The 27,974-nt window shown below is 42.8% G+C and overlaps 4 protein-coding genes across 6 annotated transcripts; 1 reads left to right on the forward strand and 3 right to left on the reverse strand.

The window, feature by feature from the left end:
* Window positions 1-13: 13 nt before the first annotated feature.
* On the reverse strand, window positions 14-5,697 carry LOC113131200 (protein Z-dependent protease inhibitor-like). The gene is made up of 6 exons (XM_026308222.2): window positions 5,387-5,697; window positions 3,421-3,717; window positions 3,045-3,338; window positions 2,443-2,716; window positions 1,988-2,135; window positions 14-1,065 (listed from the first exon to the last, which is right to left on the reverse strand). Exons 2-6 carry the CDS (start codon window positions 3,701-3,703, stop codon window positions 877-879), a joined length of 1,188 nt encoding a protein of 395 aa, XP_026164007.1. The 5' UTR covers window positions 3,704-3,717; window positions 5,387-5,697; the 3' UTR covers window positions 14-876.
* A 1,202-nt stretch (window positions 5,698-6,899) lies between these two features.
* xrcc3 (X-ray repair complementing defective repair in Chinese hamster cells 3) lies at window positions 6,900-10,807 on the reverse strand. The gene is made up of 7 exons (XM_026308223.1): window positions 10,614-10,807; window positions 9,610-9,747; window positions 9,312-9,524; window positions 8,800-8,954; window positions 8,500-8,712; window positions 7,480-7,517; window positions 6,900-7,228 (listed from the first exon to the last, which is right to left on the reverse strand). Exons 1-7 carry the CDS (start codon window positions 10,666-10,668, stop codon window positions 7,015-7,017), a joined length of 1,026 nt encoding a protein of 341 aa, XP_026164008.1. The 5' UTR covers window positions 10,669-10,807; the 3' UTR covers window positions 6,900-7,014.
* A 250-nt stretch (window positions 10,808-11,057) lies between these two features.
* brf1b (BRF1 general transcription factor IIIB subunit b) lies at window positions 11,058-27,851 on the forward strand. Its single transcript, XM_026308331.1, has 19 exons — window positions 11,058-11,270; window positions 12,156-12,367; window positions 14,926-15,006; window positions 15,398-15,571; window positions 15,694-15,725; window positions 15,803-15,875; window positions 23,414-23,563; window positions 23,640-23,733; window positions 23,821-23,947; window positions 24,064-24,103; window positions 24,277-24,372; window positions 24,457-24,759; window positions 24,835-24,896; window positions 25,776-25,857; window positions 26,501-26,553; window positions 26,778-27,067; window positions 27,262-27,313; window positions 27,387-27,561; window positions 27,713-27,851. The coding sequence occupies exons 2-19, from the start codon at window positions 12,184-12,186 to the stop codon at window positions 27,748-27,750; spliced, it is 2,106 nt and encodes a 701-aa protein (XP_026164116.1). The 5' UTR covers window positions 11,058-11,270; window positions 12,156-12,183; the 3' UTR covers window positions 27,751-27,851.
* Window positions 16,509-22,368, reverse strand: LOC113131260 (BTB/POZ domain-containing protein 6-B-like). 3 transcript variants are annotated; one of them, XM_026308335.2, is made up of 6 exons: window positions 22,215-22,368; window positions 22,031-22,110; window positions 19,771-20,035; window positions 19,283-19,373; window positions 18,927-19,045; window positions 16,509-18,725 (listed from the first exon to the last, which is right to left on the reverse strand). In XM_026308335.2, exons 3-6 carry the CDS (start codon window positions 19,974-19,976, stop codon window positions 17,693-17,695), a joined length of 1,449 nt encoding a protein of 482 aa, XP_026164120.1. In that variant the 5' UTR covers window positions 19,977-20,035; window positions 22,031-22,110; window positions 22,215-22,368; the 3' UTR covers window positions 16,509-17,692. The 3 variants fall into 3 exon arrangements, with proteins under 3 accessions (XP_026164120.1, XP_026164118.1, XP_026164119.1); XM_026308333.1 differs by having other exon boundaries at window positions 22,257-22,363; XM_026308334.1 differs by having other exon boundaries at window positions 22,287-22,361.
* Window positions 27,852-27,974: the final 123 nt, after the last annotated feature.

Consider the following 27,974-nt stretch of genomic DNA (forward strand, 5'->3'; position numbering starts at 1 on the left):
AGAGTTTTCACTGTTTCTGGACACAGAAAAGCGTTTTAATGTTTGTACTGCAGGTGGTTTTAAACAGACATATTTAAATATTGTTAAATAAGTTTTCAGCCATGGCTACATAGAGTACATACAGCTAACATGCTAATCAGTGCTAAATACAAAGTCTAAGGCTTATGGGATATCGTTTATTAGTTTAATGTTCAAACTTAACACACCTTCACAAAATTGCAGTCACTCCTGTAACTAACATTTAACATCTCCCCTGAAGGTGAACCTCAAGCTTTACATTTGAGTGTGTGGGAGGGACAAACTTTATCCCAAACACTCACCAACAGTTAAGACCACCAGATTATGAGTAGTATTACTTTCCTGTTAATATGTGATGTTACAAAATCTAAGATTTTTCCTGGATTTGTTTTGGTCAAGAACAGAGCTTTGCTGTGGAACCACAGAGGTATCACAGGGAAATAAAAATAATTCTCTCTGATTTAAAGGTAATAAATTTGGCTGTTATGTAGGTCTTTCGTTATAAACCACAGAAAAGGACAAATAAAGTTCTGACCTGATGATGGTGCTATAGTATTAGAAAGTGAATTAAACACATTTTCATCACAATCCATCAGTCCTTGCTGAGACGTTTTAGTGGAGGATGAGTCAGAAATTGAAATTACAGAGAAATGTCTGGAAAAGCAAATCTAATTTAATGTCATACAAATTTTCTCATTTCAATTATGTTAAGATTCCAGTAATCCTGATCCTGGACTTGGGGGGGGGGTTCTGGGTTTTTTGTGGAAGTGAACACTACAGACTCAAAGTGGAAAAACAAGAAATGTGTTTTTTGTGATTCAGGTGAGTGGGACTTGCTCAGGTAAACTTTGTGTAGTTTTATTTTTTGGTGGGGTCAATGACTCGGCCCATGAACAGCAGGCTGCCGGTGGTCTGCTGGTAGATGACGAAGATGAAGGGCCTGTTGATGGTCAGGCGAGGAGGAAGAGTAGAGAACACACTGACTCCGCCTCCTGTTGTGACGCCATCACTACTCTCGTCGACAGAGATGAGAGATTTTTGAAACACCTGATGACAAAAACACAAGCAGTCCGGGTGATTTTTGATAAATCTAATAAAACATGTAATGGAACTGATTTCCGTCATTGTGGTTCAACTGAAATAAAACACTCATCTGCAATAAAAGACACAAAACTAATTTCAGTAAAGGCATGGCTTTAAACTACATCAGTATAGTCCAGTCCAAATAAGCCTGGGACTCAGTGACAGTTCTGTTCAAACTGATTTGAGGAGTTAACTATGATACAGCTAGAGAAATGACTAAAACAGTGATTTGAAACATTCAGGATTACGAATTCACCACAGATCTTTTCCAGAACAATGGTACTGACTGCACAAGGATTTTTTTTGATAAATAAAACTGCAAGTCTTGGAACCTTCTTTCAAATGCAGACGAGCATGTAAACTAAGCTGGAAACTAAAATGTTTCCTGTAACAGCAACAACACTTCTAATGAATCTATTATTTATAATACTTGATTAACTCCACTAACCTAAAGCAGAAACTTCATACAGAGAACAGCTGCTTTTAATCAGCTAACATAGGGGCATGATTTTACTGATGCCAAAGGGAGATTACAAAAGAAAAGAAAGAGTTCGTCTTGCTAAAAAATAAGGATTGTCTCTGAAGATGGTCACTGCAACAGAGCATAAGCTGGTTTTGAGTCTGTGCAGTTTTAATCTAATTTATTTACTACTTAACATTAGCTTCCACAGTAGGAAACTCCTCCTAGGTGGTTACTGGTTTGCAAACTCCACATTTCTCCTTTAATCATCCCAACACCAGACATGTTCAGCACTAAACTCAATGATGGACCATGCCATCCAGCTTGTAGCTACTATCAAATAGATATTTGCTTCTTCTCTAAAGACGCCTGGGTTCTCGTTAGCTTTGATAACATTTCATTTGATTTGTGAGCTTCTTTAATTACCTGAGTCAGTTTGGGACCTTTTCCCTCGCCCAAATTACTGATGTCAGCATCGTCCTGAAACACCTGAGTGATGTCGAGAGTTTGCAGGATGTCCTTCAGAGAGTATGAGCGCTCCAACAAGAAGCGAGGGAGCTGCACCTCCAATTTTCTATTTACAAAATCAAAAACAGCTCAAAGTGAAAACAGTTTGTTTTTGTTTATCAACAGCATTGATTGAGCTTTATTTTCTGTATTAAAGTCTGCATTCATTTCAATAATCTCACCGTTAAAAAATAAAGTGAGGAAGAAGGAAAGGAGAAGTGGAAGAAAGCTGGAAGGATAGCAGATTACAGAAAATAAAAAACAGAAGGAACCATGTGGAAAAGGAAGGAAGAGATCAGCAATGGAGCTCATGACAGAAGAGATGTAATGAGTGAGGCTGGGAGGGAACGAGGATATAATGAGAGGTGTCTCACGTTTTCTTGAGCTGTCTGATCCAGGCCTGGATCTTCTCGGCCGTCACTTCTTCTTCAACAGCAGTGATGTCCACGTCCTCATCGGGCAGAATGACCAACATGGCCGCCCCATCTGTCAATGGCAGTTTCAAGACACCAACCTTCAGCGAGCGGTCATATGCCAGGAAGTATTTATCAGATCTGAACATCATGGGAACCATGACGACATGATACTTGTCCACGTAGAACCGCTCGTCCTGAGAGAGGGATGAGTTAAAGGATGGACTGAACATGGCTGAAAAAGACAGAAAAACTTTATTTGAGACACAGACAGAAACACTCATCCTGAATAAAAGACATGCTAAAGGACAGTCTGAACTGGGCCACCACATGCTACAAAATCTGGTTCTAGTGACATGAAATGAAGGACTGGACAGTCAACAGACACAGGGACCTGTTGCCACAGTGCACCATGACCCCCCTAATCCTGACCCTAACATCTGTTAATTAAAGTTTTTATCAAAAACAAATATGCCTCTGCCTGAGACTGAAATTCATCTGTCTTTTGTCTCAGGGACTCAGGTGTTACCGATACCCTTCCACAGGTAACAGGTGGTACATACTCTGGTATGAAGCAGTGGTTGCAAGCAATAACTGGGTCTTGGGGTCGAGGTTGTTTACAAGCTCCTGGACCTGGCCTCCAGTCTGCTCTTGGATCAAGCGGTTGATGGTGTCGGCAGCTTCCTGCGGTGCAGTGTAGGTCACACTCTGAACTTTCCCCCCAAATTTTGTTTGAACCAGATCCAGATTGAACGAGGATACCCCAAAGCTCTGAGCGGGGAGGAGGGTCACACTCTGCTGCAGGTTTGTGGCTCCACCCCCCCGCAGGATGGTGGACCTCAGAATCTGAAACTGATCTGAAAGCAGTAGAGACAGACTCTGCAGTCAAAACACTTTCTACGTCCACCTCTGACCCTTGACCTTAGACCCTCGACCTACCTGGCAGGGTCTGGGGATCCAGTCCAGTCAGCGTGAGTCCCTGCAGCAGCTGGTCCCTGGTTGGCCCATTGGTGATGCTCAGAAGGGCCACGAGTCCAGTGCACAGGGTGAATGGAGACAGGAAGACATTGTCATCGGTCCGACTGGCGACAGCACGAAACAACCGGGTGGCAAAGTCTGCATTTCTATTAGTCAGGTCCTCCACAGAGGGGCTGATGGTCTCAGAGGAGGCGGGACTCAAGAGAATGAGGAGGAACAATGAGAGAAAGAAAGAGGGAGTCATGGTCACAGCACCCTCTAGTAGAGGAGATAGGAATTGATGGTTAGTCAAATTTTAAAACAGCAAAAAAGAAAACAGGATATGAATTTCAGTCAGACATACAGAACTTCATCTGGAAACAGAGTTTTAACAGAAATACAGAAAGACTCTGAAAGCAGCAGTGAAGAAAATAATTTCCATGTTGACTGATTAAAGTCGTGAAGGTGAACATTTATTATTCCCTGACAACAGGTCAAAGGTGCAGACCGGCAATCTGGCACCAGGTGAGCCCACAGTCCTGTGATTCACACAAACCGCACAACACAACATCAGATGTTTATGTCTGTTTCTGTCAGAAGGTAAACTGCTATGAAGATAAACTGAAGTGTGTCTGCCACTTTAGCATCGACTTTTAACATCACACCTGAACCTTCTTGTCCTTCAGAGTCCAGGGCCCCATTCTTTGCATGTGGCTCAACGCATCCAAGATCAAATTGTGGATCAGCCGTTTACGTTGGCCCAAACATATTGACCATAGAAACCAGGATCAGCTGGATTCCTATTGGCTACAGTGTCAAAGGAGGGAGCATGTTTTTTCACCACAGCAGAAGAAGAACTGCTGCTGGAGGACAATGAAAAGCAAGGCAGCTCTGCAAAAACTGTGAAAATGCTGAAAAATGGAGGCAAAAAGTGTCTGAGCAACAAAATGTGTGTCACTTCAATCCTTTCAGTCGCCACAGCTGCATTTCACCTCCTCTGACATGACAACAGATCTGATTTATGGTTCTCTGCATCCCACAGAGCAAGATAACACACAGGACTATCCTGCAAAGGGATGTTTGACTATACAAACAATAACAATCACATGCAGATAAATTAACAAGGGCAAGGCAGACAGGAACTGACAAGGTTGGCTGAGGGTCCTTACTTCATTAAAAAGGCTTCTTATAAAAATCACCCACAGATGGTACCAAGAAAGAAACGTAATATTTTTGCATCTGCTTTTAACCTGTTTGTGCCCATGTTTACTGGTTTTGCATCACTACATTCAGCTTGCATCTGTTTTTAATTTTTTTGCGGCTTTTACGTCCAGGTGTGGTCATTTGATTTTCTTCCAAATTAAAGGTTAAACCCCCCTACGTATTTTCTAGTCCAGGGGGTCTTGTGCCTGTGCCCACTAGACCCGATCAGGGATCCATCCTTAAGCTCACCTCAAAGTCCGTGGATCGCTCGCATCCATGTTTAAATGGACTTCCTGGTCCAACCTCGGTTACACCCGAGACTGTTCTGGTCCCGAAGACTAAACCCGAGAATAAACCTGCGCTTCAGGGCAACAGTCTCCCCCCGAGGAACCAGAACCATGTCAGACCAAAATGATCTCGATAACGTCACGTTCACTCCCGACTCTCATCCAGGTTCAGCTGTTCGTATGCACTGCCAAACCGATCAATAGCATCATCGATTAACTAAGAGCATCCGCCCTCCGTAATCTCATGACGTCAGCCTTCGTGTTATTTATTGTTGAATTTAGAATTTAATTTCAAAAGATAAAAACACTGTCAATCAGTCTGGATCGATACAAAAATATGCTGATCAGCTGCTGCAGTCTACCGTAATAATGACATCAGTCCGTTCTGATCACACTATATTGATTATGCAATTTATTGATAAACAATTGATCTGCAGATGTAAACAATCATCACTCACCTTCTATTGCTCTTCGATCTTTGATTTTCGATCAGACGTCTTTTCTGAAGCTTCACTAGCTGCGCATCACCACCAACCTCGCGCCTCGGTCACCCTTCCTGTCGGCCCTTTCCAAAATAAAGGTCCCGCCTGCACGCAGTCGCAGCTGTGATAATTATTCGAATAATTATCTCAAACTTATTTAATAATCAGTTTAACTAAACAGGAAACGCTCAAGGATTTTCATGCATCACATGTACGCCACAACACAGGTGAACATAAATACAACAAAATCGTTTACAGAAAAATTGTACACTGGATAAAGGGTGAGCTACTTCAATGTTAACTTATAGTTATTACTAAATTTAATTTATCGATACCAGCAGAGAACAAAACGAGTTAAAACACTATCTAGAAAAATAACCATTTCCTCTTGACACTTGTGAAAACGTATTGTCCATAACCGTTCTGATGCGTGTACTTTAATTTTGAAAGACAACACAACATCTGCGTGCAGCTGAAGCGCGCATGCGCACTGACAGAAAAACAAGTGAAAGCTGAAAATAAAAAAATCCTACACATACGGTTTCAATAAAACATGAAACTTTTCTGGGATCTGCAAACTGTAGCACAGAACAGAGGTTTCAGTAAAAATGAACATTTGTGGAGTCATTTTGACAAATGTGTGTCAGTCTTTCTCAGTTCAGAACTTCCACTAAAAATCTGCTGTTTTAAGTCTGACATCAGTTAATAAGATATCTGGAGGTTGAGTCATAGCGACTGGACTTCTAGTTTATAAGTCGAAATGTTTCACCACTCATCCAAGTAGCTTCATCAGTCTGAGAAAAAGCTGGTATGGAACCTCCAATTTATCTTTCAGGTTGGTGGAGTGAAACCAACTGATGAAGCTACTGAGGCCAATGACAAAACAGAAAGAAGAAGAAGTACTTTATTAATCCCCAAGGGGAAATTCAGTTGTTACAGCAGTTATTAAATTTGAGATTATTTAAATAATATTGATTAATAGTAATTAATAAAGTAATAAAGTAATTAACTATTTATTTGGGGGGGTTTGTGTGTGTGTATGTGTGTGCGTGTACATTTATATTGAGAACAACCAATACTGAAAATTACAGGCACGACAAGTGTATAAGTGTACAGGTGTTCCTTATAAAGTGACCAGGAAAAGTGTCTAATAATGTCCAGAGGTTGAGTCATGGCAACTGGGCTTTCAGTTTTTAGGTTGAAACCTTTCGCCACTCATCCAAGTGGCTTCATCAGTCTGAAACGTTTCGACCTAAAAACTAGAAGTTCAGTTGTCATGACTCAACCTCTGGATACCTTCACCTGGATGACCCTTGAGCAAGGCACCGGACCCCCAACTGCTCCCCGGGCGTTGCAGCATTGGCTGCCCACTGCCCTGGGTGTGTTTGCACGGTGTGAGTGTGTGTTCACTGCTGTGTGGGTTAAATGCAGAGCACAAATTCCAAGTATGGGTCACCATACTTGGCCATATAAGTCACTTTCACTTTCATGTTGTATATATACAAACTTTAATGTCTTTAAATCAGCTCTCACTATACACACGTATGTTGTACACATTATATATAGCCAATATATATATATTTATTATGTGTAGCTGTATATATTTACGCATACACCCCTTGGACACCCTCCCTCCAGACAGCAGTGTCTCGGCTGTCTCGGGCTAGGTGAGGAGCAAACACTACCTCCAGCTTGCGGAGGACGCTGCTCTGGTCACCACGGACAACCGTCTCCTGGAGACGCCACATCATCAGTCGAACCATCACCTGATTGGCCCAGGCCAAACCCAGTGCAGGTGACACGTTGGAGGACAGAGGGCTGCAAGAATAAATCTGATTAAAGTAAATAACCAACAAATTTCTATGCTGGAAATGTTTCTGTATGACTGTTGTCAAAAAGTTATTGCTCTAAATAATTCTAACACATCCCATGTGAGAATGTCAAAGAATAATTAAAATTAACATTTTCTAAAACCAAGTCAATTGTTAATAGAATATGGTTTTAAAACAGATCCATTAATACACTTTATTTTATTAAACTCTAACCATTGTTAAAGAAACTGTCTTTACCCTAAAGTGTCACGTGAGCTGCTGAAAACATCTGTGACCTGAAACACACAGAGACACAGTTACTGGTCTGTAATAATCACCAATCAATCATAGGCAGTTCCACTGATGAAATGCAGAGAATGAAGTCGTTAATGTTCAGTGATGAAGTCAAACTTTTTTAGGCTCAAAGATTAAGAAACAGAAATCTTTTCTCATTCAAACTAATACCTGACCTGAATTTGTACATCAACAGTTTGAGATGTCTTTTATAACGGAGCTCAAAGGGAAAGTGATGTTCGTGACCACAGGCTGAGTGGAAGCGCCCTGCCACATTGGTGGTTGGCCTGTTTCTGTTCTGCTCCAGAGCTTTAAAGTGGATCAGTAAACCCCCATGTGTGGTGGCACAGAGACCAGAACTGAGTTGCGTTAAACATGCCCTGAGTCAATGACCAGATCCTGGTACACATTTCAGTAGGAACACACTGTCTCTAGCAGATGCCTTGGGGTGGGTAATCCAGCTGTGGACTCAGGACACTGGGGCTACCAAGGCCTCACAGTGGTTGCAATTCTACTGGCCCAGGTATCACCAGGACCTGGGGCTTGTCCTTGACCCATGCAGTGCCTACTAGAGAACTGAATAGGAATTCACATGAACCACAGCTCTGGGGCCCATTTCCTACCACTGACAGAGATCTGTTAAACCTTAGGCTTATGTCTATGGGCTACATCACCATGCGTAGACTGTTCTGGACCTGCTGAGGACCTGGTTCTGACGCAGCAGAGAAACTTCACAGTGACCTCTAGTTTTTTTGGTGTCCAGAAGTCCAGTTGCCATGACTCAACCTCTAGATAACTTCACCTGGACGACTGAGAATCTCCAGACATACTTCACAGTGACCCGTTTGATGAGGTCTGCTAGTCTGTTTTTTGATTTAAATTCATTTTCTTGGTGACTACAAAGCAAATTGAGAACCGCTGAATCAGATTTAAGGTCATCCTGGGTAAGGTCCGAGTTAGTGCAGAAGTGCATGTGTAAATTACCTGGTTGATACAGAGGACAGGTGTTGTGAACTCTTGGCTCAGGTGGTGCAGAGTGGAGGAGAAGGCAATGAGCTGTTTGTTCCTTTCCAGCCAATCAGCAGCCTGGAACTCAGACCTGAACAGAGCCGCAACAGAGTCCACAACTACGAGCCGGACTAGACCACGAGCCAGCAGGAGGGGGACACGCCGGGACAGACATACCTGGAGAGACTCCTGAAATGACACAGGTGAGAGACCTGTAGATTAACAGATCTTTAATGTACAAGTACTCTCTGATCTGGCGCCAGTGTAATAACCCACCAGATCAGCAGCATGTTCAATATAAATGTGGTCACTGAACTGGAGGCTGCTGATCAACGATGGAGGGACATCAGAGCGCAAACTGGACTGTTCTCTGATCAGCTGCTGCAGGCGTCTGATGGGAAATGAGTCCTCGGTGGAAATATAAACCGCTCCTGTACAAAAACAGGGGTTTGTCCATCATTTTTCCATTTAGTGTTTTTCATTCTATATGAAAAATATGTTATATAGACATATACCATTATACACAGGAGTGTTATAGGTAAAGAGGTTGTTAAGGTCCTGTCATTTGAGCATTTAAAAGACTCAAAGATAAATCTCCAGACTTTACAAAATCTATCTCGATATCTTGCCTTGCAGGAATTATTGTGCCCTTGATATGACTTTTTAGGATTTCACAACATTGGCAGAAAAATTTTGTTATGCAGATATTTCTGACCTTTGCATTTGACATTTTTCACAAACATAGGACCTGGTTGAGCCATAATCACAATAATCACATGTTCACGGACCTGAGTTCAGTCCTTTGTGCTCCGTTGGGTACTGTACAGACAGACAGAGCTGCAGGGCAAGCTGAGTTTTTCCTGCTCCACTTTCTCCAGACAGCTCAGTGACACCCCCCACAGGAAGACCCCCTCTCAGAAGTTCATTCAGAACAGGACAGCCTACACCAAGTCTAAGTCCAGACTCCAGCCTTCGACATTCTCCATGATAGAGCAGAAGTGCTGAAAACACACAAAATAAAACCTAATAACAATAATAATATGATCACCCACTGTGACACCAAAGCAGAACTCATTCCTTACCAACCAGATACTGGAGGATGTCGTCTGCAGGTGGTGGCAGCAGCAGTGAGCAGCTGTTGGACATCAGAGCGAGACAGGCCAGTGAGTCTCTGCAGGTCTGGACCAGAAAAGCATAAAACCTCTCTAACAGACTTCAGTTTGGCTGGAGGGGAAAAAAAAAAAAAAAAAAAAAAAAACAGGGTTACCATGGTAACAACATTTGAACAAATAAACGTAATTTTCCCATGCAAAACCGCCTACAGGAGCAGACAGCTAATATTTCAGCTTTTACAAGGAACACACTTTTGTCTGACCAAGGTCCAACCAAACTCCATACGAAATCTGCCTTTGTTATGTGGCCTAGTTCATAAGCAAACAAAGTTTTCTCATTATGAAGTACTGTGCTTCAGGATGTTTATGGGATGTCGATGTATGCTGTATGACTGCTAGAGCTCAAGACTGAAGCAGTTTCAATTAGGGAACTACAATTGAATATCTGCCAAAGCGTTGTTGTAGAAAATACCTACAATAAACGTGGCAGGTTCGTTTCTATTAAGACACAACACATAAAGAGACTCCAACCAAAGTCGATAAAAAAAAAAGTCAGTGTCAGAATGAACATTTGCCGACATCCAGCATAACGTCGACCTTAGTCCTAAGGACTTTAGTGTCCTCAAGGCTCAAGAGCTTTTATTGTGGTCGTTTGATCTGAGCAATGAAACAACTGATTCATCGGAACCAGCTCTGGCACAGCGCGCTCTGAACTTAACGTTAAGTCCTCATAGTTTTTAGGACAAGAAACTTCACACAAAATGTGGCAGCTTTAAGGCGGATTTAGCCCCAACTACGTAGGACAGAAGGTACACTTTTAAACCAGTAACTCCATTCAGTGTTTGACAATCGAGCCAATGAGACATTTACTTTATCAGAGTGTTTAAAGTTATGTAAGACCGTTATATTCCACAAAAAGCGATTCAGCTTTAAACTGTGACTTTTCCTTAAGGAGTCTGGTTGGGCGGCGGTTGTTACCTCTTCTCACAGCAGATACGACTCTCTGGTCGAGCTCCAGGTGATCCCAGTTCATGTCCCCGCTGCGGGCATGCTGTCTCTGCTACTCACGGAGGAAAACACACTTTCTCCGCCTTTATAGGAACCGATTTACTCTAAGATCGGGCCCAAATAAAACTTCCGTTTAATTTTCACCACCACCAACTTCCCGCGCCAACACGGGACGTCATCACGCAGCCGCCGGGTGGAGCCATTCACCCAGGCCTGTGGGGGGTGGTCAGTTTAAGGATCAAAATCAAGCCCCTTTCGTTATATTCTACTGAAAACGATAAATACACTGATAAACTATAAATATACTGATGATGCTATAATTATATGATGTGACGTCTATATTGATCTTTAGGATTTCATCGATCAACCCCCGCCCACACACACACGCGGGAAGTCCGGGCGCAGTGACGTCACTGTTCGGCGCCACAGGAAGAAAACAAACCCCGAACACAAGACGTTCAATGATCAATAATCAGTTTTCTACTCGTAAACAGTTCAATAAAGACATGTCTATATATCCTACTCTGAAAGATTAACATGGATCCTAACGGGAAAACAAATCTGTAGATACAAAAGGCTTCTCGTCGTTTCTAACACGACATTGGTCTCTATTGTTTTCTACTGTCGGTGAGTTCGTCCTGTGAACTCGGTTCTGTAGGTCCAGTTAATGTGAATTTATAATCGGTTATTTATCTCGTATGTTCAGCTGTTCGGTATCGGAACATCATTACACCGACTCCTTTCTGTGGGTTCATATTCGTCTGCAAATAAAGATTATTTTGTTTCAAAGACTTAATCTGGTGTGGTTCGGTCTCGACCCAGTAACTGAATGTTCGGTGCATTGACTGCTCGAATCAGAAATGGTTTCGTTTCTGGTCCGCCTCGGGTTTATCAACACCGAATTTGTGGTGTCAGTCATACACAGTACAGTCAAGTCCGGTTCCGTAAAGACATTTGACTGAGCGTCAAAACACTAAACCGAACTGAACTGAACGCTCGTCTCTTGCCTTTCAGCGCAGCAGTCACGTCTGCAAGATTATAAGATTATAATTAAGATTATAATTCACGTTATTTTCCAATTTGTAAATTGGAAAAGATGCTGGTTTCAGCTTCTGCGCTAAAGATTTTATGTTTTTGTCTTACAAAGATTTAGAAAACTGCAAATATTATTTTACTTAAAATAAATAAAATCAAACATTTTATTTTACTTTACTGAAAAAAAGAGAAATTCATTTTTAATTGCAGTGGTAAAGTTCATAAAATACCACATTTCAGTTTCATGTGATTTCTGTAATATCACTGTGCATATTCTGATAATGCATGTGGTAATTACATATCTAAGGATTTAACAAATTTTTTAAAAATCTTGCTTTGAATAAAGATTTGGGTGTTTAACCTATGATGAACTTCAATCTCTAATTTTAATTCAGCTGAATGATGACTTTCTCCTGTTTGGTCTTATGTCAATATAATCAGAAAACTGATCTCCAGTCTGCAACCTTCTCCCTGCAGGTTTTATTGACTTCTGACCGCCTCCACTATGAGCCCTCGGGTGTGCAGGACCTGTGGGGGGTCCGACATAGATGTGGATCAAGCTCGGGGCAGTGCAGTGTGTACTGGCTGTGGTTCAGTTCTGGAGGACAACATTATCGTCTCTGAGGTCCAGTTTGTGGAGGGAAGTGGAGGAGTGTCCTCTGCTGTTGGACAGTTTGTCTCTGCTGATGGTGAGACACACGTTTACTCTGTGCTCTCACTGATGTGCTTAAGGAAACATAAAGTCACTACATTTGACCACAAAAACAGTTATATTTCTTAATGGGGTCTGGCATAGTACAATTTGTGTATTCAGTAACTACTTTAGAAGGAACATGTTGGGTTCTAAAATTAACTTCACACAAAATGAAGTAATTTTAACTAAAGTAGAATTTGGAGAAGCCATTATGGTGAAAATTTCTAATTAATGGCACAATCATTTCCAGTTGCTCCTCAATCCAGCACATTTCAATTTTGTAATCTATATTGAGGTTTAATTTTTTTTTTAAATAAATTCATTAAATTAGACTGTGCCAGATTGCCAGATTTGGGGGGCAGGACTAAAATGTTCTGCAGTCACATGGATCCCACTGAACTTTAAACTGTTGGGAATTAATTGTCAAATTGTGATTAAAAAAACACAATGGCTAATCCCCAGTTGTTTAATATAATAGGAAACATGTTGATGGTTGTAACATAGGTGTGGTTCTCACAGTGTATTCAGTTTTACCTGTGCAGATATTTTGTATTACCTTTATTGAAAGGGTGTGCAGACAAAAGATTTTTCTTCATCAGCTGTTCTGTTTACCTAAGAGCAAAATAACAGACCTGCAGAAAACCAAAAACCTGACAGTCAGCCAAGTCCTGCTGTCAGTGATAGGGGACACCACTGGCCACAAACAAGTATACATCATTCCTGGAACCTGGACCACTAGAAACATTGGGACCCACATGGGAACCAGGCTCAGGTCAAACATCCTACTGGTGATAGAGTCTGGTCTCTGGGAGTTAGATAAATACTTTATCCCCAAAAAGGGGAAATTTTGCAGTGGACTGATCATAAGGTCTGACACTGAGAGAGTCTGAGCTGAGCTTCCTCAGCCACTTTACAAATGTTCAACATCTGGATCTTCAGGCATCCTCATGAAAGTATCCAAGACAGAGGTTGGGTTGTCATCAGTTTGTCATGAAATTGTGGCTCTTCCTTCCTTGTCCCCAAGGGAAAGTTTGGTATGTTTGACAAAAGGAGACCTGAGTTTTGCAGGTTGACTGATCCACCACCATTGCTGTTTATCACATTAAATCTGAAGGTGAACACTTCATGATCCAGGAAAAAAAACACAGAACCTTGGAAAAGCTGTGGTTGGTCTGGAGTCCTTGGATAAACTGAAATAAGTAGTGCTACCTGATAGCTGAGAGGAAGTTACCTGGGTATGTGTGAAGCAGGAGTAATATGATGCTCTGAACGTGGTGAACCCATCCATCTGGTTGGTGCTGATGGTGTAACCACAGCATGAGGCAAGCTGCTTGCTAATACAGTGAACCCAATTTCCATCTACATCAGGACATTAGAGACAGTTACATGCAAGCAGACTCAAGTGAGACATCATAAAGAGTAAACTGAACTGACCCACGGTGTCAAAGAGAGAGATCCCAGGCTACGTGGATCCAGAGGTAACAGTCCTGACTCTACGTCTGAGTTTTCTCCACAGACTCTGGGGAGACACAAAAGCTGAAGTATTTCTGCTACGATTAATTAATCTTAACAAGATGAAGAGGTTCATAAACACCAGTAACACCAGTCTACCTTCCAGTTGACCTTTAGTTGTTGTTCTTTCTGTGTACTCCCAGCATATAAAGAAGAGCCGGGAAAAGAATAAGTGACACTCAGTTCTTACCTGTCCAGGGAAATTTCATAGTTCAGGCAAGATTTGATGAACTGACCTGATAATGAAAGCAGCAGTTTTCATGCTGAGGCAGAAACAGAAAACTGATCTGTGTCTCTGCGTGGAGGACATGCTTCCCCTCTGTCGCCAGGTGAGCTAAATACCTGGTTGTCTTGGAGATGCTGCAGCTGTAGGTGATTTAGTCTGATTACAGCTGATTCTGTGTGGAGTCTGCATGTTGTCACTGTGTCTTTGTGGGTTTTCTCCTCCCACAGTCCAAACACATGCAGGTTAGGATTAGGGTCTGAACCCAGGTGGACCCGGGGCCTTTCTGTGTGGAGTCTGCATGTTGTCCCTGTGTCTGTGTGGGTTTTCTCCTCCCACAGTCCAAACACATGCAGGTCAGGATTAGGGTCTGAACCCAGGTGGACCCGGGGCCTTTCTGTGTGGAGTCTGCATGTTGTCCCTGTGTCTGTGTGGGTTTTCTCCTCCCACAGTCCAAACACATGCAGGTCAGGATTAGGGTCTGAACCCAGGTGGACCCGGGGCCTTTCTGTGTGGAGTCTGCATGTTGTCCCTGTGTCTGTGTGGGTTGGTTGGTGACTCTAAACTGCTCATAGGTGTAAATGTTAGTGTGTCTGCCTCTATATGTGTCAGTCCTGTGATTGGCTCCAGCCCCCCCCCCCGATGTTGCAGGATAAGTGGTGGATGATGGATGGATATAAATAAATACATATATAAATATAATTTTACATTTATTCTTGTTATTCTGAAAGCTCCCAGTTTAACTAAATATCTGTTTGTTACAGTGTGAACAGACTGAAAACAGATTAACACCTGATCCATCTGTCCTGTTCTCTCAGGTCCAATTAAAGCTCCTCATCTGGGTTCTGGTTTTCACACCAGTGTTGGGAAAGAATCCAGAGCCCAGACCCTGCAGAGTGGTGAGTACATTCATCACCACCTTTATCATCACTACTGATCTGCTGCACAGGATTGGTCCTGATCTGCATCAGATACGTTCTGTCACTATAGTTTGATGTTCAAGTCCCAGCACGTCTCATCAAAGATGCAGAAAAACTGACAGATAAACTCTGAATGCAACTGTTGATGTTTGTTACAGTATCAACAGTTCATTCAACATCACACCTGCTGCCCAGAGTGAAACAGGTTTACCTTTCTAACTGCTGCATAACGAATAGCACAACCAACCATAGATCGACCATTGTTGTGGTCTGAAACTTTTGGGGGTCAGAGATCTGGCATTTTCTGCTATGAGAACTCTGAGAACTGCACCTGTGGCTACAGGTAAGATAAACAGATCTGTCTCCCCAGGTAAACGTCAAATCCAGCAGCTGGGCAGTCAGCTCCAGTTGAATCAGCACTGTTTGGACACAGCCTTCAACTTCTTCAAAATGGTCGTCAGTAAACACCTCACCCGAGGACGCAAGACAGAGCATGTTATTGCTGCATGTCTCTACCTGGTGTGTCGCACCGAGGGGACGCCACGTATCCTCACAGCCGCTGTGACCGTGTGTGTGATAGAACTGTACCTAAACCTGGATTCAGTTTTTCTTACAGTGCCCTTTGACCTCCAAAGATTGTCCTGCTTTTCCTTAACTGTGTTTCAGACATGCTGCTGGACCTGAGTGACCTGCTGCAGGTACGACTGACCTCAGAGCAGCTTAGGCTTCCTCTCGCAGTAGAGTCTCCATTTTAACCTATTTTCTCTGTGACTAGGTAAACGTTTACATCCTGGGCAAAACATTCCTGCTGTTAGCTCGTGAGCTCTGCATCAACGCCCCTGCCATTGGTAAGAACTGTTTGTATTTACCATGAAATTCAATTAAGTAAACTATCAGGCTGAAACTCCTTCCACAAATCTGAATTAAACTGAAAGTTATTTGAACCCAGGCAGCAGCAAGATCCTTGTCGTTCTGTTCACTTTTAACATCATGCAAAGGAAAGAAAACACTTCAGCCTCGTATTATTCACTGAATTACTGCATTTAAATGACAATGTGACATAAATGTTTAGTGTCCTGGAAACAAACTCAATCTCATATCGGAAGCTAATTATCATCGTGTTCAGACGATCACTGAATGCTGAGCAGAACTTAAGTCTGACATGATTTTGTGACCTGTGTGAATGATTCCTATGAGAAAGAATTTGGTTTGGACCTGGATCAAAAATGTCCAAGGTAAATGAAGTGAACCAGTGACACACTGTGATGGGTTTGAGGAGCAAAACAGCTGAAAACATAAAGCTGGCAAGAAGACAGGTGTCAGACTCTTAGTGAACACAATCTACTGTATGGGACCGTGTAGCCACAGACCAGTCGGAGCACTCATGAGTCGGTTTACATCTCGTGGACGACCGTAGCAGGAATCTAGCGCACACATGAGAACACCATTAGTAAATAAAATTACCACACAGCCCATGTGTGCTGGAATTCCTATAAACTTTTATAATCTTGGCATTATATTCAGTCACGCACAAGAACCTGGGAACAGGTGGAGTACAAGAATTGTCTGTTATTACTGTAATCTGTTACACTTAGCCCTACTACCATTACTACAGTTTCTTTCCATCACTTTCACTGTTTTCAAATGACAGTTAATCTTTTTAAAATAATGATATTCTCAACATTTAGTTTCTTTTGTGCAACAAAGCAGCATTTTTCATTCTTCTCCTACATATAGCATCTGTTAACACATTTCAGCAAATAACTACAGTTGTTTACAATTGTATATTTACTTTTAATCCAAAAGAATTTTGTCTCAGTATAATTTCTAAATATTTAACAATTTTTTAGCTTTTCACATCATTGCATGCACATTAGTTCATGCATTTGTCAAGGTTCAACTGTTATGTATTCCACATGCATGCGGTCGCTTCAGAAAGTTTTCGCTGTTTGTACCATTTTACCATTGTTCCATTCAAAATTAATTTACAGCAGAGTAAAATGTACAAATGGTGTGAAAACTGTCCAGAGCAGCTGTATTTTCTGAACATTCTACTAAATTGGTAAACCTGTTGTTGGGTGAATGCTTGAATTTCTCTCGGTGAAAGTCTACTGAGATTTTGTGATGTTAGCACACATTTATTGAAACATTGCTGTACATTTACTGTACATATAGCGCAGTGCTATTGTTGTGATTACTCACTGTATTGTGTTAGATTCACATATTACAGTACCCTATTTAGGTCATTATATGGTTTGCCGTGACAACTTGGAAGAACTACATTTCAGTTACCCAACTACATTTCCCATGAACCACTCCATCATCTGCAAGGTCAACATTATTTTAAAGAGTTTATAAAACATCTGTGTCCTTACTGCAGGAAGACAACATCAGGCCAATGTCCAACGGACCCAACATCAAAGAAACAGCAACACATTTTAGTTTCTGCTGCCTTAACTTTAATGTTGAGTTTAATTTCCTTTAAGAAACACCGACAAATCAGACCACCAATCAACTTACTGTCCTTCTACAATGGTCCAATCAGCTTCCTGTTCAATGTGACAGTTGGTCTTTCAGAGGTCACTGTGTTGATTGAGTAATTACTGATGTAATCACTCTCTAATCAATTAAAGGCCTTCAGTCTATCAGTCCGCAAGGTTCTGGCTCAGGAAAAGAAGACCAGTTCAGGAATCTGCCCTCCCTGCACACCCGTCCCATTGGTGCTGTCTGATGAACACTGGAACTGGAAGGTCACTTTCCCACACTGCACCTCAGTCATTCCCTCCTGACCAAAATAGCTCAGCTCATTTCCATCCAGAACAGCACTGACTGTGTAGAAAGTGTCCTGTTCCACTTGGACCGGGTGTTCGAACCATACAGGGAAGGTGCTGCTTGATCCGTCTGACAGGAACTTGGTGAAGTTCTGGGCCAGAATGGTTCCCTGCCTCTTCAGTTCAATTTTCACACTATACTCAGCCTTTCCACCGCTCGATCCATATAGACCGAGTCCCGCTATGAAGATCCTCCGATCCACTGCAAACTGAATGCTGTCACAGCGCCCTCTATAGCGCCACTGGTTGCTGCGATAGGCCGAGGACTGGAAGCGGTGGCACCACTGAGGCATCAGGCCGGACCGCTTCATCAGAGGGAACTCCAGTCTGGGTTTTTTAGTAGCAGTGAACCACAGGAAGATGTCACGAGTCTCTTTGAGTGTCAGGATGTCCAGCTGTGCTGCTCCATCTGCAAACTCCTGCAGTGTCATGGAGGGGATCCGGACCAGATACAGAGCCTTACCAAGCACCAACCTCTGGTTACTAGGAGTCACCTCCAGGCCCTGCCGCCGACACTCAGCTGCTGCCCAGTTCAGCACTGCCTGGAAGACCACAACCTCACGGATGTTGAGGGTTTCCCTCTGTAGGATGATCTCCAGTGTAGGCAGGTCGATCTCACAGAAGCCTTCAGATCGCAGAGCGAGCTCAGCCTGAGCGTCAATCACCTCCCAGCAGCGCTGAGTCAAATCCGGTTCTTCAAACAGCCGGCTCTGAGACAGCAGCACGCAGGCATTCTTCGCCTCCAGACTGGTCTCTAGGAAGGTGACACAGGCCTTTGCAAGGGCAGGGACAATGTACTTCTTAGCAGCGTAGAGTGTGGCAAGCACAGTGTCGGCCTCCAGCTCAATCTCATCACTGTACATGTACCTGAGACAGAGAACACAGAAGAACCTGGACCACTAAACAACCTGCACCACAGTATTGTCTAGTAAAGGACATCAGCAGATTCTGAGGCTGGGACACCCAATGACTACATTCACTGCTGAATTGTTTTAACTGATTATGGGTACACCACAAAGAATCTGTTGACTCTTTGAAATCACCCAATTGTCTCCACACTGGACTCACTTTAACAGGATGAGGAATGCAACCGGTTCCACATCTGGGATGTGGATTTCAGACTGTCCTTCAGCTAGATCTCCGTAAAACATGGCTCCAAACACTGAGCTACCCACTGCCAGGACATACTACAGCACAGAGAGACACAAAACCAATCAGAAACAGGTTGGACTCAACAGGAAGTAGATAAAAAGATCTGCTGAAAGTAAAATAAAATTACAGCATAAACATGTCACAAGCTGCACTTTTTAGGATCAAACACCTGCAAGAACCCCACAAACTACACATTATACAGAGAATCCTGAGAAACAGGTACAACAGATGAATCCAAGTGAGTCCTAGTAAAATATAGACTAGGTCCTTACCTTGTGAGCTGGGACTCTCTGAGTCTCTCCTGGAGGACCAACAATGAAGTGAACATCGGCCATCTGCTCATTGTTGAACATCAGTGCGTTCCTGCAAAAAAACGTTACGTTACCACACCATTATCCTTCCCTCCTTTTCTATCTGCACAAACCAACAGAAAGGACATTTCAAAATAGGACTGCCCATCGTCACTTTTACTCCTAGTGGAATTCAGTGGGCTAACCCGTATCAGGCTATTTTTTCGTGTGGTCAGTCCCCAGTCTTTTTCCTTACCTGGAACTCCTTGAACTTTGCCTCCTGTTTGATAATCTCAAAGCAGGGGGAAGGTAGAATCAAACCTGCTGTTATGTTCCTGTCCAGGCGACATGAGCTGACAATGTGTGACTTAGGGTGAACCCAAACAACTCCTCTGAATTCTTTATAAGAGTGGGATCTGTTTTTGTTGTTTACTACCTGTCATCCAATCAGCAGCCTGTATTGCTCTCACCTTTCTCTGAGGGTAGGGTGCACTGCCTGCCAGCTGTCTCTCTCCTCTACATCGTCTTTGTTGACATTTGGGACATCTTTGTCTTGCTCGTTGGTGTTTTCAGAGGCTGGCTCCAGTTCGTTCAGCTGGATGAAACTCTTCTTCACCCCCATCACCTCCACCTCATTACTGTGGGGGAGGCTGGTGGGGAAGAGTTTGGCCGCCATTTTCTGCTCCTTATCACAGAGTGAGTGAGGTCACGACCTCACAGCATGATGACTGCTTCCTGTCAGAGACAAAGCCAAGGATTATAATCCAGATGATGCTGCAGCGTGAACATAAACACATCAGACACAAATTTGGTTTCTATTCTGCCCATAACTAAAGTGCATCAAGTGCAATGATGATGATAAATGGATTTTCTTCTCATCTAATCAGTCTGTTTGATGTCAGAAAATAATGAAAAATGTCAGTCAACAGTCCAAGCTCAAAGATACCCAGTTTACTGTCACTGTTTAAAAATCACAATTTAGTCATATATAATACAAAGAAAGTCATCCTAGATGAGCTCCGGTCCAAGGTCAGACCACAATTAGACCCTCTCCAGTTTACCTACCAGCCCTGAGTTGAGGACGTCATCATCCATCCATCATCTATACCCACTTAGTCCTAACCAGGGTCACGGCAACTGGACTTTCAGTTTTTAGGTTGCAATGTTTCACTACTCATCCAAGTGGCTTCATCAGTATTTTTCTTTCAGAGAATGCTGGTATGGGAACTTTTAATTTATCTTCCAGGTTGGTTTCAGTCCCATAGGCTCATTAGGTGAGCTATGACAATCAGGTGAGAGTCGTTAGACCCAAACAATAAAACAGTAAACAATAGAAGTGAGCTCAAGTGAGGGTCGTTAGGATCTAATGGTGGACTCATGTGACCCCTCTGATTCACCAACTGGCTGCAGAGTATGTCCTCCCTGGAGGTTATGTCTGAGCCCTCCACCCCTGTTAGAGGGTTTTTCCACTTGGACATAGATAGCTTCTCTGTCTCCTCTCTCAAACCACCTATCTTCTCTGTCCAAAATATGAACATCACTGTCTTCAAATGAGTTAAAGTTGCCATGACTCAACCTCTAGATAACTTCCACTGAACAACTGAGGATCTCCACAGACAAAGACAACGGAACTGGTGGTGGATGTGAGGAGGCTCCAGGTCCCGTCTCTATCCTTAGGGGTCAGTGTGGACGTTGTGGAGGAGACAATTATTTAGGGACGTCAATGGACAATAAACTGGACCAGGCCAAAACATGGACGCCCTCTTTACATAAAGGGCCAGAGCCGACCATTTGTCGTTCAACATCTGCCGGACGATGTGTTTCATGAGCCTGTGGTAGCCAGTGCCATCCTCCACGCTGTTGTGTGCTGGGGCAGCTGACTGAGGGTGAAGGACCGCTGCGGACTCAATAAGCTCATCCATAAAGGACAGCCATGTTGTGAGGAGTCCAGGATAAAGACAGTACTGGACCAGTCTTCACACCCTCTCCATGATGTGCTGCTCAGCCACAGAAGCATATTCAGCCAGACTCATTCTGCCACGATGCAACAATCAGCACCACAGGAAGTCATTCCTGCCTGTGGGCCATCAAGCTGTTCAACTCCTTGCTCTGATTATCAATACATCTATTGATTGATCCTATGCATTATTTCAATCTGTACCAATCACTTCACACACCATGTAAATTTTAAATGGGGGTATGGTGTTTATTATTGACAAGGTACATTTTAAAAGGGGTATACTTTTATTATTTTAATAACAACAGTTTTGTAAAGGGTAAATAAAGTATTTCTGATTTTGATTCTGATACTTTATTGGGCACAAAATAAATTTTGGCTCCAAACTGCAGTATAATCTTCACGTTTAAAGTGACTTTGTTTAGTTTGTGTCAGTGTGTTTTTGAAGTAACTTTAGTTGCACACAACAACACAGAACATCAGTTTCAGTAAAGCCACACTGTGCTGCTTCTACAGCAGGTTTAGGATTCTGGTCTGCGGATTCTTACCTGTACATGAGATAAAATTTTGCTTTTGAAAGAGAAAAGGAAACATGAAGACCTTAAAAAGGCCCCGAGCGAGATTCCAACACCGAAACCCGTTTCAGGTTTTTAAAAGCGTCTGCAACTGTTCCCGTTATGGTCCAGAGTTAATGTGGGACCTGATACTGGACATCCGGTTCTGAATCCAGCTTCAGTTCTAAACCCCACCATCTCTAATACACCTGAGCTCACCTGAACAGATCGGGTCCTGTGTTTCTGGTACAGGTCACAGTGTAGACCCAGTCCTGTCTGCACGTACCGGCAGGGTCGGACTGAAAGTGAGAGAGTCAGTGATCAGAACCAGCAGTGGTACAGTCCGGTATCAGTCACGTTGTTGTCATGTTCGGTACCGACACCGTGCACACAGCGCGGTCACCGTTCGGTCGGGTGTGTCACGCAGCGTTGGTGCGTGTTTTACCCTTCACGCTCCCGTATGTTCTGCCGTTACCGTTAAAACACCTCCCGGTCCATCCACCGGACGCCATTTTAGATCCTGCTTCACATCCGGTTTACCGACTTGCGCCGCGAGATGGCGACAGAGCGCGGGAATACTCAGAAAATATTAAATTTACAGTTTTATCGTTTTGTATCTACAAATGTGAAAAATATGAAACTTTACACAACAACAGTGTGTAAACATTGTGGTAAAGGTGCAGTGTGTGATATATAGAGCGCTCTATCAGCAGCAATGGAATACAGTCTTCATAAATATGTTGTTGTTAGTGTTTAATCACCAGAAAATAGCAACCGCTGCTTTCGTTAATCTAAGATTGAGCCTTTTAATCCACAGAGAGAGCGGGTCTCCTCTTACAGAGGCAGCCATGTTGCACCGCCATGTTTCTACAGTAGCCAAGAGGAACTAAAGGAAGTTTTTGCTCTCCACCGTCGCCAAGTGCTTGCTCATAAGGGATTTGTTGGGGATTTTTTGTTTGTTTTTGTTTTTTTGTAAAGTGACATAATTGTATTGTGATTTAGTGCTATACACATGAATTGAATAGCCAATGACTGTAGAAGGGGTGCACATAGCAAGCCTGCGTCAGGGTTTGAAGCCATATAGGAAGTAGCTGTTGGCTCCAACAAGCCCTGGCTCCCATTGACTTTCATTGAAAAATCAGCACCAATTACTAAGTCACTATTGTTACCACAGTGATCATTGTGGCTTAATCATCTTTGTTTGAACACGCTCTTAATATTCCTAATTTTTATATGTTGAAATTTGCTCCATAACGTGCCTCCTTTAATCCGTGTCGCCTAGTTCCACCCCTACGTGGGGATGATCGACATGTTGAAAAAGTGAAAGTGATGTATATACGTTCCCACCACAGGAACGTTCTCTAGACACTGCCTTATTGTCCAAATATGGGACTTCTGGCTTCACAAAAGCAATATGGTGACGTCCATAATGGCCGAAAATGGCAACTGAATTGGCGTCATTCCCGCAGTGCATAACCCTGTGGGTGAAGTCACACTGTATAGGTCCACCCCCTTTTACAAACTGCACCTTTAAGTATAAAAGTAACAAAGTACAATTGTCACATGAAATATAGACCCTCACACTTCATCCTGTCCCCTCAGACCCCTGTCTCTACATCCCACGGTTTGCTCACATGCTGAAGTTTGGGGTACAGACTCATGAGGTTTCCATGACGGCTCTTCGCCTGGTTCAGAGGATGAAGAGGGACTGGATGCACACGGGGCGGCGACCCTCGGGCCTCTGTGGAGCAGGTACAATATGGCTGCTGTCTCTACTAAAAGAAGAACAGGTGGTTTACATTAGACAAACCGTATGTCTCCTCCTCAGCTCTCCTGGTGGCAGCTCGTATGCACAAGTTTCGGCGTACAGTAAATGATGTGATCAGTGTGGTAAAGGTCTGTCAGAACACTCTGAGGAAGAGGTGAGACCGAAGTAGATCTCAGTAGCTCACAATGGACTGCAGTAGACCACAGTACATCACAGTACCCTCTAACCCCCTGCCCTGCAGATTAACAGAGTTCGAAGACACACCCACCAGTCAGCTGACCATTGATGAGTTCATGAGAGTAGATCTGGAGCAGGAATGTGATCCACCCTCCTTCACTGCTTCACAGCACAAGGCCAAGATGCAACAGGTAGATTTCGCTTTTCTTGATTGCCTACAGCAGGTAGATTCTTTTGTTGGTGATTGGCTACTGACATGATCAGTCAGTCAGTGAACAAACAAATGACCTGTCCTCTCATTTTGCAGCTGGAGCAGGAGCTGGCCAAGAAACTGGATGAGGTCGAAGGTCAGTTACTAACTCCACACTTTGTTTAGTCAACTTTACTGTACACTGAAGTTGCACTAAACATAAATCACATTGTGATGGGGCCACTGCAAAGAGTGTTTTTTTAGGAAGGTGTGAAGAAGAATAGATGAGTTTAGAACAATTGAAATAAACCATTTTTCTGGTCATGTCAGGAGAGATCAGCTGCTACAAAGACGAGATTGAGACGGAGCTGGAGAAGAGTCGACCCAAACTGAGAGGGATCTATGCTGCCTATGCCAAAGAAATTGGTCTGTATTGATCCAGAGTCATCTGAGCGAATCTGACCAGCTCCAGAAACAAAAGATTCAGGGGTTCTTTGTTGTTGGTTCCAGACTCTGAGGATGTGGATGGTTCGTCCTCAACCTCTGAACCTGATGAGCCAGAGGTGGAAGATGCCGAGCTCCAAGCTGTAACCCATCACCTGACCCAGGACTTCTTGTGTCAGGTGATCCAGGAGGAGGGTCACGGTGAGGTGAGACATGACAGCGAGCGAGGGGCAGGACCAGAGAAAGAGGGGTTGAGGACTAATCGTCCGGCCCCCCCACTGGCCGTCATTCTTGGGCAGGTGCCAAGCAAAGCGAGCAAGGATCTCCAACAAACTTTCAGCATCTCAGAGACAGGCGGGAAACCTGAGGGTATTACATCATCAGTATATCATCAGTTAGGAACAGGTGTGCAGTGTTTACTCTGACAGTCTGTTGTTTTTGCAGATGGTCAGTCCGAGAGCGGAGAGCTGGACCTGGATGGTATCGACGATCAGGAGATTGATAAGGTCAGTTCATTCATCAACACCCTATTGCTCATCTAGACGTTGAGTCATGGCAACTGGACTTCTAGTTTTTAGGTCGAAACATTTCACGACTCATCTGAGTAAGTACTCAGATAACTACACCTGGACGACTGAGAATCTCCACAGACACCCTATTGATCCTTTCCCAAAACCCAGGAACTCCATATTTAATCAAGTTAATACCTGAACATGACTTTTTCATTCTTGTTTAATTGTGAAAAAAATTTTCTTCTAACTTTGAGGTAAAATAAGATAATCTTGAATAAACTCTGAGGAGAAATTCAGGTTATTCTTCTTATAATAATTATTATTATTGTTGCTGTTGTGGTTGTTTGTTGCTTACCGTACATGAAACATTTTTTAACAAACTGCCACTGAAGCAGCCAATGATAATAATAAAAACTAAAAATAAAAAAATATGAACGCTAACTTGACTCTAAACATTTAAATATAATGTAAATTACACTTTTATTACACTGATCTTAATGTGAAGGACAGGTTCATTTAATGCCTACGAGCTTTGGGCTGGAAAATATTAGAGCTTATTTTCTCAAACATACCAGTTAAAATGGAGCAGAATTATGAAAGCATCTTGGTTGTAGACATTAGAAATTGTTATTATAGTCACTGCCACCTTTCTGTGTTACACTGTTAAGTTTTAGTTACAGTCATCGTCTTGTCGATTGGGTTTGATGCCCATCAGGATGGTCTTGTTGCTCTTTAAGTCTTTAACTTAATTTCAACTTTTTTGGTTTTCACTCTTTGTTGTATCTGGAGAAAAGACATGCTAAGCTTTACTGAGAAAGGATACCTGTACAGGAAGTTAAGTTTTCGTCTTGACTCTGATTTTATGCTGCACAGTACATCCTGAATGATAAAGAGGTTCAGCTGAAGACGGATCTGTGGATGAAACAGAACGCAGATTACCTGAAAGAGCAGAAAGGTCAGGACCTTCCTCAACATCATCATTATCATAATCATCACCACCAACATAATAAAATACAGAGAACTGAAATCTCAGTATTTAGTATCTTTAAAACGGCTGGATCAACAGGAGTTTTAATCACATCAGCAATCACATCAACACCTGAACATTACAGCTGATCACAATTCAAACCAATGAAGATTAAGATTAAGATTAAGTTACCCTTATTATTCCCACAAATGGGGAAATTCCATTACCACCCAAAGTGCACACACACAGCAGTGAACACAGACACCATTAACACACACCCAGAGCAGTGGGCAGCCAGTGCTGTAGCGCCCAGGGAGCAGTTGGGGGTCCTGTGCCTTGCTCAAGGGTCTCACCTCAGTTGTGGTATTGAAGGACAGGGCGCTGGCTATTCACTCCATCCCACCAACAATTCCTGCCGGACCTGAAACTCAAACCTGCAATTTTCAGGTTACAAGTCCGACTTCCTATCTATTAGGCCACGACTACCCCCATAGGAGAAACTGAAATACTTGTAGGATTGGAAACTCCAGTCGTCCATTTCAATGAATGCAATATTAAACTCAAAGTAACATGTTTAACATATATCCTGATCTGCAGCTCAGTGAGCCTGACTGATTATTACCGTTCACAGAGAAAGAAGAGAGGATCCAGAAAGAGAAGGAACAGGGCACATACAAAGAGAAGGTCAGTGTCTTCCTAAACAACAGGGTCTCCTAGGCTGGGGTCAGGGGGCCACTGAGGATCAACACTGGATTAAGGACCCTCAGGAGCCTTAGACCTCAGGGGCTTGTTTCTGTGTCAGTTTAAATAAAACTTCCTCATTAAACCAAGTTTAAATGAAATAAAATATAACTTAAATAAATGTAAATGAAATAAATGTTAATAAAATTTAAATTGTGTGTTTACAGAGGAAGAAGAAGTGCAAGAAACGGGAGCAGATTCAGGCGTCGACAGCAGGTGAGGCAATCGAGATGATGCTGGAGAGGAAGAAGATCTCCAGTAAGATCAACTACGAAGTCCTCAGAGACCTGAACAGCAGAGGGACAGGGGGTGGGGGGGGCAGCAGTCCCAACAGAGCCCCTTCTGACACCTCTGACCCCAACACTGGCACTCAGAAACGACCAAGCCGCCGCCGCCGCAGGAAGACCAGCGAGGTTAACCAAGATCTGGCTGCTAATGCTAGCATCATGGGGAAGCGGTACCATGCATCATTTCTCTCTAATCATTAATCTATAATATGTATATAATCGCCATGTTATCTATGATCTATAAATGATGTATTTTTACTTTGTTTTTCAGGCTGTTAAATGTAAAAATGAAAACAATTCTTAGTCTCTAATGTGTTTGTTAACCTTTTAAACCCGGAATTTATAATTTTTTTTTCTTTTTTAGGTTCCGTCACCTCATCTCTTCCACACCAAAGAAGAAGAAAACTGCCTGTCAGGTGAGTTACACATCTGTCACAACATATATACATGTGACCACAGCTGTCTCACCTGATGTGTTTCACTTCTCAGGTAAAAAACACCATCACTGTAACAGAAACAGCAGCAGGTGATTCGTCTCCTGACCCTGAACCAGAAACAAGCTCCGACCCCACACCAGCCCCACCCACTGTGGCGGAGCAGGAGGAGGAGGAAGAGGAGGTGGAGGTGGAGGACGAGTGTGTCAGTGCTCTGCAGCTTGTAGGAGGTTAGTACATGCTTTTATTGTGAAAATCCAGGATGAAAAACATAGATTTTACTCTGAAAATATTGTAGCAGAAATTTGAAGAGTGACTGACTGATTGATAATTAGATTGAGTGATTCACTGATTAATTGTCTGGCTGATTGTGTTTTCAAGATTATGGCTGCGAGGCAGAGGAGGAGGAAGTCTTCTAGTTCCATCCTGGTGACTTTTGACCTTTAAAGTCTCCGTCCAGTTTCTGTAGATCTGAATCTGAGGCAGCTCAACTGGGACATATCAAAAGCAAATATCAATGTCACAGTATGCATTTTCTTTTTAATGTTTTTTTGGTCAAAACTAAAGTCGCAGTGATTTAAATAACTATAAGTAAATTTTTATAATTTAGATTGACTTTAATCAATCATTGATTATTGTATTC

The sequence above is a fragment of the Mastacembelus armatus genome, unplaced genomic scaffold (assembly GCF_900324485.2).
Source record: "Mastacembelus armatus unplaced genomic scaffold, fMasArm1.2, whole genome shotgun sequence".
Taxonomy (NCBI): Eukaryota; Metazoa; Chordata; class Actinopteri; order Synbranchiformes; family Mastacembelidae; genus Mastacembelus; species Mastacembelus armatus.

Bases quoted from the DNA above. Each gene is read 5' to 3' on its own strand.
- brf1b (XM_026308331.1), top strand. From the start codon at position 12,184: ATGAGCCCTCGGGTGTGCAGGACCTGTGGGGGGTCCGACATAGATGTG. The intron at 15,876-23,413 runs GTAAGAACTGTT...CTGTCCCCTCAG, and splicing joins CATCAACGCCCCTGCCATTG to ACCCCTGTCTCTACATCCCA. The intron at 24,104-24,276 runs GTCAGTTACTAA...TGGTCATGTCAG, and splicing joins GAAACTGGATGAGGTCGAAG to GAGAGATCAGCTGCTACAAA.
- xrcc3 (XM_026308223.1), bottom strand. From the start codon at position 10,668: ATGAACTGGGATCACCTGGAGCTCGACCAGAGAGTCGTATCTGCTGTG. The intron at 9,525-9,609 runs GTTGGTAAGGAA...GTGTGTTTTCAG, and splicing joins ACGACATCCTCCAGTATCTG to CACTTCTGCTCTATCATGGA. The intron at 7,229-7,479 runs GTAAAGACAGTT...TTATTCTTGCAG, and splicing joins AGCTCACGTGACACTTTAGG to CCCTCTGTCCTCCAACGTGT.
- LOC113131200 (XM_026308222.2), bottom strand. From the start codon at position 3,703: ATGACTCCCTCTTTCTTTCTCTCATTGTTCCTCCTCATTCTCTTGAGT. The intron at 2,136-2,442 runs GTGAGACACCTC...TTTTGTAAATAG, and splicing joins ATCAGACAGCTCAAGAAAAC to AAAATTGGAGGTGCAGCTCC. The intron at 1,066-1,987 runs GTAATTAAAGAA...TTTTGTCATCAG, and splicing joins AAGGTCCCAAACTGACTCAG to GTGTTTCAAAAATCTCTCAT.
- LOC113131260 (XM_026308335.2), bottom strand. From the start codon at position 19,976: ATGGCGGCCAAACTCTTCCCCACCAGCCTCCCCCACAGTAATGAGGTG. The intron at 19,374-19,770 runs GTGAGAGCAATA...GTTTTTTTGCAG, and splicing joins CACCCTACCCTCAGAGAAAG to GAACGCACTGATGTTCAACA. The intron at 18,726-18,926 runs GTGAGTCCAGTG...TCTCTGTCTCAG, and splicing joins GCATTCCTCATCCTGTTAAA to GTACATGTACAGTGATGAGA.